Raw genomic sequence first — 10,659 nt, 5'->3', positions numbered from 1 at the left:
AATCTCAGTGTTGGAATGATAATATTAATGTAGGTGCTAAGTGTATGTTGTAGACATTACATACATATCTCTTGTGGGGTAGAGGACCCAACAGAGGTGTTTGTAAATGATCAGTGAACATATCAACTCTCATACTGCTCATTTCCTTTTGCTTACATCTTAGCAATCACTACTCATTTATTTACATGTTGTGTAGCAAGTGTTCTAGAACTATTTTCCTGTGTTTTGTTACATCTACTTGATTCTAAACTCCTTAAGGGGAGAGAATTTGTCCTTTTTATTCCTCTTCTTTATATATATATATATATATATATATATATATATATATATATATATATATATTATTTTGAGAGAGAGAGCACAAGAGAGGGGCAGAGAGAGAGGGAGAGAGAATCCCAGGCAGGCTCCATGCACTGTCAGCGCAAAGCCCAGTGTGGGGCTCGAACTCACAAACCGTGAGATCATTACCTGAGCCAAAGTTGGATGCTTAACCCACTGAGCCATCCAGGCCCCCTCCTCCTCTTTTTAAAAAAATTTTTTTGGGGGGGCGCCTGGGTGGCTCAGTCGGTTAAGCGTCTGACTTCACCTCAGGTCATGATCTCACACTCCGTGAGTTCAAGCCCCACGTCTGGGCTCTGTGCTGACAGCTCAGAGCCTGGAGCCTGCTTTAGATTCTGTGTCTCCCTCTCTCTCTGCCCCTACCCTGCTCATGCTCTGTCTCTGTCTCAAAAATAAATAAAAACATTCAAAAATTTTTTTCAAATTTTTTTTTTTTTGAGAGACAGAGAGAGCAAGCTCACACCCCTGCACAAGCCAGGGAGGAGCAGAGGGAGAAAGAGAATCTGAAGCAGGCTCCACATTCAACTCAGAGCCCGATACAAGGCTCAATCCTATGACCTTGGGATCATGACCTAAGCCAAAATTAGGAGTCAGATGCTCAACTGGCTGAGCCACCCAGGCGCCCTTCTTTTTATTTATTTATTTATTTTTTTTAATTTTTTTTTTTCAATGTTTATTTATTTTTGGGACAGAGAGAGACAGAGCATGAACGGGCGAGGGGCAGAGAGAGAGGGAGACACAGAATCGGAAACAGGCTCCAGGCTCTGAGCCATGAGCCCAGAGCCCGACGCGGGGCTCGAACTCACGGACCGCGAGATCGTGACCTGGCTGAAGTCGGACGCTTAACCGACTGCGCCACCCAGGCGCCCCCCTTCTTTTTTTTTAATGTTTATTTATTTTGAGAGAGAGAGAAAGAGAGAGAGAGAGCGCGTGGCACTTGTGAGCAGGGGAGGGGCAAAGAAAGAGAGAGAGAGAAAATCCCAAGCAGGCTCCACACTGTCAGCACAGAGCTTGACTCGGGGCTCAATCTCACGAACCATGAGATAATGACCTGAGCCGAAATCAAGAGTTGGGTGCTTAACTGACTATGCCACACAGGCACCCCTTTTTATTCCTCATCTACTTCTTACAAGAAATAGGAAGTTCCTGAAGTATTAAGAGATTGATAAATTCTGACCATTTATGAACCTTAGTCACAAATTTCAATCCCTCATTTGAATGCCCAGCTTCTAAAGAGAAAGCACAGGATAGTGGAAAGCACTTTGAGTCTGGACAGAGAAACTGGATTCTAGTCCCAGTTCATTGTATTATTAATCTGTGAAACAGGGATAGAAGCATCAAGCCTCACTACTTCCCAGGGGTTCTGCCAGCCTCAAATAGAATAGCCTTGAAATGATTTCCAAAGGCCCTAACAATGCTACATAGACATTTTATATGTATTGCCATATAAAGATGTCAGAGATATATGGATGACTGTTATAGTCTTTCTGAGGATTTCAATGGTTTTAAAGAGTGAAAAACGAGATTACTGTTAGGTAAAAAAAAAGGTTGCAGAACAGCATGATTCAACACTTTGATTCAATTTTTATTAAAAGACAAAACAAAAACCAACTGGGGCACCTGACTGGTTCAATCGGTAGAACATGGGACTCTTGATCTCAAGGTCATGAGTTTAAGCCCCATGTTGGGCATAGAGTTTACTTTAAAAAAACCAAACAGCATTCGAATCTTGGTTTCGGTTCAGGTTGTGAGCTCACGGTTTATGAGTTTGAGCCCCATGTGGGGCTCAGCATTGACAGTGCAGAGCCTGCTTGGGATTCTCTCTCTCTCTCTCTCTCTCTCTCTCTGCTTCTCCCCGACTCTCTCTCTCTCAAAATAAACTTTGAAAAAAAAAATTGGGCCCTACCCATTTATAAAAAAAATAAAAAATGACAAACCCCAACTAATATTAAATTTGTGAGGGGCGCCTGGGTGGCGTAGTCGGTTAGGCGTCCGACTTCAGCCAGGTCACGATCTCACGGTCCGTGAGTTCAAGCCCCGCGTCGGGCTCTGGGCTGATGGTTCAGAGCCTGGAGCCTGTTTCCGATTCTGTGTCTCCCTCTCTCTCTGCCCCTCCCCCGTTCAAGCTCTGTCTCTCTCTATCCCAAAAATAAATAAACTTTGAAAAAACAAATTTTTAATAAAAAAAAAAAATCAAAAAAAAAATCTGTGGATTAGACTCCAAACAGCGGTATGAAGAGTGGGATTAAGGGAGCCTCTCCCTCTCCCTCTCTCTCTCCATATATATGTATATATATATACATATATATGTATTTGCATTTGATGATCTTACAATGAGTTCATTTAATTTATTGTAAACACACACACACACACCTTAAAGCAAACATGAAGTATTTTTACATTAGATCTAATCCCAAGCATGACAAATTTTTGTTTTAAAATTCTCTTCTGTGGTTCTGTGAGGAAGTGGTGGCAAAAAATAATAAAAGGGATGGAGAGAACCACAGGGTTGGGGTTAGGGGAACAGTGATGGGGAGTGGAACCTAGACGTAGCCAAAGGGCCATGGCCATGAGCTGGGAAAAGCTCCCCCTCTCCCTGAGCAGGGACTGAATTTCCAGGAAGAGATAGTCCTCCAGGTCTCAGAACCCAGTGCTGACCTCATGTTCCAATTCTCCTGCCTTCTTGTCCACTGGCTCCTGGTTCCTTGGGATGTTTCTGCTCTCCTCAGGATCACTTCAAAGTTCCAAATCAAATAATCATGTGTCCAGCTGGAGGGGAAGTCAGAAAATCAGGAGCCTCTTAGTGAAAGATAGTGGTGTGTATCGAGTCTGACACCAAGCTGACCTTCCCACTTGAGGAAGAGGAAATGAGTTCAAGTGGAACACACTGACACCCTACTCAGCTGCTCACATACCCCAGAGCAGAAGGCCTCTCAATTGCTTGATGCTTCCATCTGGGCCAGGACCAAGGATAAACACTTCTGGGAATCACCCAGCCACTGGGATGCATTGGAAAGTTCTATACCCCCATTACAGCCCTATCCATTCATTCTCACACCCAAATCTGGTTCGGCTCAGCTGGATTGGAAGAGTTTTAAAATAAAACATAAAAGCAAACACTACTGTAGTGCTTACGCTGTGGGCCAAGTGCCGTTCCAAGCCCTTATATACAATAATGTTTTTAATCCTCAAAAGAGCCCTATGGGGGTAGGAATGACTCTATCATCCCTATTTTACAGATGAGAAAACTAAGGCACACATTTGAACCCAGGCAGTCAGGCTCTGGCACCATCCTCTTAACCAGTTCCCTACGCTGCCCCTCAGCAGAGCATCAAAAGCAGTGTTTTGCAGGCAGTGCGCACCTGATGAATCCATCCCTCCTTTGACTTAGATGGGCAGATACCAAAAAGTGGACCGGATGGCCAAGGCTAAACACTCCCGGTCGCTTGCCCGTCTCCCAGGACAGGGCTTGGGATGAGGGAGCCAGGCTAGAGGGGGAAAGGCAGGGGACACAGGCAGTCCATGGCATAGAGGAGGCACTGGGCAGGCAGCATGAAGCAGTTTGGCTTTGGTTTTGCCATTCACGTGCTACGTGCTCCTCAAGTGGACCTCCCTCGTGCATAAAAAAAGTTTTTTACCAGCACCTTTGGAGAAAGCTCAACGGGGACAAAGCTAGGAACCTCATTAGTCGGTCTCCTCTTCCTCCCTATTTCCTGATCACTTAGGAATGTGAGACCTCCTCGTGCTTCCATCAGTAAAAAAAAATACTGCTATCCAAAACAACCAATCATTGACTAGGCTCTGGATTCCAGTCTCGTAGACTTCCCAAATGGGCAGCTCTTAAAAAGCCAGGTTGGGCTAGCCTGTTTCCTCTCCAGATACATACTAAGCACAGCCACGGGCAAAGCACCCACTGGTGTGTACATATGGAGGACACAAAGGCAAGTAAGCCACAACTTGTGCCTGTCCTCAAGGAGACCATACTACGGTGGAGAGGGACGGAGAGTCTACAAATACCTATAAAATATATGTAGGCCCAGCTCAACAGGGCAGAAAGAGGAAGTGGAGTTTTGCAAGAGATTCTGTCTTTGCTTCAAGATAGGGAACGGAAAAGATATCTGTTTTTCTGTACCTAACCTCTGTTCCCTGCAGTCTGGGTGACGGAACTTGTTTTTTCTTCTTCTTCTTTACCGAATAGGGACCTGAGACCACCACCCATTCCTCCCCCCTCAGCCTCACCCTGCAGAAGCCCATCTATGCCGAATTCCTACAGCACCAGCTGATGTTATCTCTCCGCACAGGTCAGAACTTGCAGGTCTTGGTCCATCTTGCATCTTCCTGTCTGGAAAGCAGTCTGGGACCCAGGGACATATTGTCAATCCCTTTCCAAAACGGGTGGGTCCCCCATGCCCGGCTCAAGCACATTCCAGGACATAACCTTGAGCCTGCCCTCCCTTCATCCCCACCTTTTTAAAAGCTGGCTCTGCTTCCTCTGACAAGCCTGGGTTTTGGTGGGAGGAGGAAAGGCAGATACCATCAGGTGAGGCAGGGAGGGGCCCACCAAACTGGTGTTCCCACTGGTACTGTTTCCTGCCCTGATGGCTTCCTCACCCTCACTCAGGCTGGGTGGGGAAGAGTCAGGTACAGACAAGATGTCCCAGTCTCTCAGCCATTCACTGTTCTCTCCCCTTGGCATGCCCTTCACTTAGGTTGCATGCAAGGATACAGGACAGAGGACCTGGTGAGCCCCGGTGGTGCTGGACAAATGGTGCATTCTGCCAGGTAGCGTACACGGGCTGAGCTCCAAGTTGTTTCTGCAGGAAGGTCCCCGATTGTCCCAAGGGGGTGGTCACAGAAGCAAGTCAAACCTCTGGAATCTTTGTTCAGTGATGTGGGCATTCACCCCACATCCTCCAGACACGGTCTCACCCTGGATGTGGAGCAAGGGTCTTGCTGGGCAACTAGAAAGGGTACCTGTCTCCAGGGTAACAAGATCTAGAAGATCTAGAGGCCTCAAGCATTTCCCACCCATTTCTGCTACGAGGCAGTGCTATGGCTCTCAGTTTATATATACTGGAGACAGTCTTAGAGAGGCTAGAAATACAAATACCGTCTGCTGGCAACCCCATCTCTATCCTCAAACTCTCCAGCTGCCCACTCACCAGAAACTACTGATGTGGGTACAGGTGAGGGTAAGTGAATCCAATCAATGATCAATTAAAAGTGTTTATTTTTAAATGGAAAGGGAGTAACACAGAGGCAACTTCTGGCATCTTCTTTCTAGGCCATCACCCCCACGTGCTCTCCAGCTCAAAGCACTGGCGGGAGGGGCCCCGGGACAGGCTGAGGGCCCAGACAGCTGCGAAGTCAGTCACAGAGAGATCTGTACAATTCTAGAGAGGTGGGATTCAAGAGTCCTTCCCAGCCTCCTCATCCTGGAGCAGGGCTAGAGCTCAGGGGCATAGGGCTCTCCGGTGGGCGAGGGCACTCGCAGCTCAGCATTGTGCCTTACCACGGTGAAGAGCCCCACCACCGCTAGCAGGGCCATCACCATGACGGCAGAGCAGATGCTGAACATGTTCCGAGTGCCCGTTTTGTGATCGCTGTCATGGAGGACTAGGAGCCCCAGGCAGGCCAGTAAGTGCAAGGGCACCCGGAACCAGTTGAGTACGCCAGCTTGCTCTGTCTCAGGGATCACCTTTCTCCGCAGGAAGCTCATGCTGGGAAAGTATAGCCCGCAGGCCAATTCGATAAGTAGGAAGGCTATGAAGGACTCCACTGGATTCTCCTGGCCTGGGCTGGTGGAGAAAGTCAACATGAAAAGGGAGAAGACGACGATGAGGACAGCAAGGGAGAGTAGGTGCATGGGCTGAAGGTGGTACCTCTTGGAGGTAGCGATGCGGTACAGGGAAGAGCCAAGCAGGCTGGCTGCCATGAAACTGGAGAAGACGATGCCCAGCGGGGCCCCATGTGGGTCCAGCACAGGTGTCCAGAGGAAGACAAAGATGAAGATGACACTCTCAAACAGGGCTTGTATGGTGCCTAGCAGTAGCACGCGGCGGTCTGACAGGAGACAGCGTAGGCCTCCGGCACAAGTCCTTGAAAAGGCACGCTGCCGATCATAGTTCTCTCCCCAGTTATGAAGGGCCAAGGCCCCAGCCAGAGCCAAAAGAGGGATGGCAGCCACGAAGGGCGCTACAGGCCCCAGCCCCATCCAGCAGGCCACAGCCTCGGCTGCCACGCCTGCCACTACAGCCAGCACATGGTTCCAGAAGGCAGCTCGGGCAAAGGTAGCTGGGATCCACTCAGCAGGGAAGTCATGGCGCTCCACGTGTTCATGGATGTACCAAGCCTCAAAGGCAGAGAAGAGCAGGGCGGTGGACAGCCCACCAAGTGCTCGGCCCATCAGCAGCACAAAGTAGTCCCAAGAGAGTTTGGTTAAGCAGCATAGAGAGTAAGTGAGGGAGAAGAGGACACAAGACTTCTTGCGACCCAGCCAATCCACAAGGGAGGAGGCCACCAGTCCAAAAAGGACTGTGGAGGCAAGGCCACAGACATAGAGGATGGCAATCTGACCCTCCAGGAAGTGGTAATGCTGATACAGTTTATAGAGGTAGGGGGCCTGGAGCCAGTCAGCTGCCAGGGCCAGGAAGTAGACCTGATAGAAGTCCAGTTGAAACCGAAGGAAGGAGGGGTTGCTGCAGGCCCTTCCAGGGGGCTTAGCCTGGCATCTTGACAACTCCAATCCTAGGCAGGAGGCCAGGAGGACCACAAAGGCAAGGTAGGCAGTCACCAGCATGGCGGGCCCCCGGACGACCTAGAGAAGGAGGGGTGGGGGTGGGGTGAGAGTCACATCCATTGCCCAGGTAGCACTGTCAAGGGGCTGGGTGTCTAAGCAGAAGGCAGTTCCACCCAACCCCCTCCCCCCCTGCCAACTGCATTTCCCCACCCCTCAACTCTACTCCTCTAGAGCTCAGACCGGAGGGACCAGTTGGGTGGGTGGGAGGAGTGGCCCGCCAGAGCCGTCTCCTAGGACACGGTGGGGCAAGGAGGGGTAAGAGGAGAGGGGAGAAGACTGAGCACTCGCCCCACCCTTGCCTGGCATAGCAAAGAGGGAGTCCCTTCCATACAATAATTCCGGCCCCACGAGTTAAAGGGATGCTGCCCTCTTCTTCCACGACAGCTTCTGCATACTTCTATTACCTCCCATTCCCTCTGGAGAGCTCGTTTTAGCCCTCAAAGTCTTTCCATCTGTCCAGGGCATCCCTCCCGCCCGCGCGGGCCTCCCGATTTGCTTCAGGGTCACGCGCGTGCATCCCGGGTTCCCCCTCCTCCAGGTCTTAGGCAACCCCCTGCGCCCCCTAGCCCCCGCCCAGCGCCCCGTCGCCGCCACACCCACTCGCGCCTCGCCCAGACCCCGTCTCACCTGCTGCCCCGGTCTACGGGGACGCCCCGGACACGTCCGGCTCCAGGCCGCCCGGACGCCCTGCTCGCTCTACCTCCGGCTCCGGTTCGGGTTCCAGCAGCTTGCCCGCCTCTCAGCCTGCTTCCGGGAGCCGGGTAGGCCTCTGGCCGCCGCCATGATGGCCCCCTCACGTGACGGGGCGCGGCGCTCAAGCTCCGCCCCTGCTCCGCCTTCTGCCCCCCCAACCTCTGCTAGGAGCCCAACTCTCGACGCCCGCAGTAAAGAGTAGAGGCAGTAGTAGTTGCTACTGTCGCTCCTACCCCCTTCGCTGTTTTCCCGTGACACCCGCTTCTTCGACTCCCGGGTGCCTGTGGGGCCGCCCTGAAATAAGGATCCATTTTTTCTCTCCCTCCGCAACATGGAGAATGCCCGCAGTCCCGCAGACTCGCGGGCTGGCGCTTCCTAAGAAATGTCGCTACCCCGAGCCGAGCCGGCTCCTCGGTTTCCCTCTTTCTCACTGTAGCGACCGCCAGGCCCGACGTCAGTATGGCCCAGACACCTGAGGGAGGCAGTGTGGTGTAAAGGACTTTGGACTCGGGCTTGCAGCCGGGCTAAGGCTCAAATCGCACCCCTGTCACTTACCACTGCGTGGCCTCAGGCAAGCCACATTACTTCTCAGTGTCCCAATTCCTTTGTCTGCAGTCACAGGAGAGCAGTGCACAAATTAAAAAGGCTCAAGTTCAGCCTTGGTGCTGAACGCCCACCTTCTGCCACTTACCTAAGCTGTGTTACATTGGAAAGATTATTTAACCCGTCTCCTGTCTTACTGTTATTTCCAGTGGCTTCCCATCTCATTAACTGTAAAAGTCAGAATCTTTATAATGACCTACAAAACCTTCTATCCTCTGTTCCTCTGCTACTTCTCTGATTTCATCTACAATTCTCCCTTTAGAGTCTTTCTACTCCGTCTATACTGGCTACCTCCCGGGCCTTTGCACACTGTGGCCTGCAAGGTTCTGGTTCTTCTCCCAAATACCCACATGGTTCCCTCCCTCGGCCCCTCCAGTTCTCTGTTCAGATGTCACCTTATCAGACCTTCCTGAGCCATCCTGCTTAAAATAGCAACACCACCACATCCACCACAGCAATCCACCTGCTATCCTTCCAGCCTCTATTCACCTTTGCTGCATTTTCCCCATGCTTCACACCATCTGGCACACTATGTGTTTTACTGATTTACTGTCTCTTCTCCTTACAAATTTTTATCTATTTGTTCACTTGTATTCCCAGTAGTTAAAACAGTTATTGGGGAGGTGCCTGGCTGGCTCATCTGGAAGAACATGTGGTCGTGAGTTTGAGCCCCAAGTTGGGTGTAGAGATTACTATAAAAAAGAAATAAAGTGGGGCTCCTGGGTGGCTCAGCTGGTTAAGCGTCCGACTTCAGCTCACGTCATGATCTCACGGTTCGTCGGTTTGAGCCCCAGGTCGGGCTCTGTGCTGACAGCTCAGAGCCTGGAGCCTGCTTCGGATTCTGTATCTCTATCTCTCTCCCTGCCCCTCCCTCTCCCGCACGCTGTCTCTTTCTCAAAAATAAATAAACATTAAAAAAATTAAGAAAGTTAAGAAACAGTTATTGGTAAGTACAAAGGATTCAGTAAATATTTGATTACTGAATAAGTTAATCCAGATAAGTTACTCTAAAAAGTATTGGCCCATATTAGCTGGTAACACTCATCAAACGGTTATCATGTACCTAAGCTCTGTTTTAAGAATTCCTGGGCTGTCTGCTGCAGATGAATTATTTAACTGTCACAAACAACCCATGAGGTAGGTACTATTATTATCCTTGAGAGTTGGCAAGGTTAAATAATGTGCCCAGAGTCACGTGATAAGAAGTAGGGTTAGAACTGGGACCCAGATCTTTCCAATTCCACACTCATAGTTTCTGAAAAGACTAAATGAGTTCACTCACTTGCACAGGTGATTGGCAAGTGTTGGTTTCCTTTATACTAAAGTTTGGAGGGTAGAGGGTGGGAGAGTCTGGGATCGTATCTTGAGAAATACTTTCTTAGATAAGGTAAACAGCGAAGATTTATATCTACAAGTTCCAAAGTGCCTTTATTCCTAACTGGCACCCTCCTACAGAGGGTGGTTCCCATAGGGAACCCAGGGCTTCCCCCATGGGCTTCCCAGGGGAAGTGGTTCCCATGCATTCATCTAGAAACACAAAGCCTCAAAAACCATGATTTCTCCAAGGTCATTCAGTGAGTGAGGGCAAAGGCAACCCAAATGCTCTCCATCCCATTCCCGGACTGAAGCTCCTTGGACTCATGTCACCCATTTCTTTTGGGGGTGGCGGTCATCCTGAATGAAGGCAGGAATGGGACAGGATGGCCTTGCATTCCTGGCCTTCTGTTTTCCAGGAGGGAGGCCAGTTTTCCCCCATTGTTGAATCACATTTTGCTCAGAAGCACCTGGCAGAAAGAGACTTACAGCAAGATTACATTATTTTGGATTATTTTTGTTTATTGTGGGACATATTAAAAATATGTTTAGTCTTTTTTAAATGTTTTTTATTGATTTTTGAAAGAGAGAGAGAGAGAGAGAGAGAGAGCGTGTGAGGAGGGGAGGGGCAGAAAGAGAATGAGACACAGAATCTGAAGCAGGCTCCAGGCTCTGAGCTGTCAGCACAGAGCCTGATGTGGGGCTGGAACCTATGGACCGTGAGATCATGACCTGGACTGAAGTTGGTCGCTCAACTGACTGAGCCACCCAGGGGCCCCAAAGTATGTTTAGTCTTTTTTTTTTTTAAGTTTATTTATTTATTTTTGAGGGTGGGGGAAGGGGCAGAGAGAGAGGGAGAGAGAGAATCCCAAGCAGGGATCCCAATGTGGGACTCGAACCCATGAACCGTG

The 10,659-nt window shown here is 49.8% G+C and overlaps 1 protein-coding gene and 1 long non-coding RNA gene across 3 annotated transcripts; one reads left to right on the top strand and one right to left on the bottom strand.

Annotated features, from left to right (window-relative positions):
* Nucleotides 1–3,079: 3,079 nt before the first annotated feature.
* LOC123386603 lies at nt 3,080–5,893 on the top strand. Its single transcript, XR_006600728.1, has 2 exons — nt 3,080–4,640; nt 5,049–5,893. It is a non-coding gene; the product is annotated as an uncharacterized LOC123386603 (long non-coding RNA).
* Nucleotides 5,552–8,732, bottom strand: MFSD5 (major facilitator superfamily domain containing 5). Of its 2 annotated transcripts, none has more exons than XM_003988756.5 (2): nt 7,766–8,732; nt 5,552–7,156 (listed from the first exon to the last, which is right to left on the bottom strand). In XM_003988756.5, exon 2 carries the CDS (start codon nt 7,136–7,138, stop codon nt 5,786–5,788), a length of 1,353 nt encoding a protein of 450 aa, XP_003988805.1. In that variant the 5' UTR covers nt 7,139–7,156; nt 7,766–8,732; the 3' UTR covers nt 5,552–5,785. The 2 variants fall into 2 exon arrangements, with proteins under 2 accessions (XP_003988805.1, XP_044917788.1); XM_045061853.1 differs by lacking the exon at nt 7,766–8,732 and adding an exon at nt 7,543–7,670.
* Between the last annotated feature and the right edge of the window lie 1,927 nt (nt 8,733–10,659).

This window comes from Felis catus, chromosome B4, assembly GCF_018350175.1.
Source record: "Felis catus isolate Fca126 chromosome B4, F.catus_Fca126_mat1.0, whole genome shotgun sequence".
Taxonomy (NCBI): domain Eukaryota; kingdom Metazoa; phylum Chordata; class Mammalia; order Carnivora; family Felidae; genus Felis; species Felis catus.
This window is presented reverse-complemented; position numbering and strand designations above follow the sequence as displayed.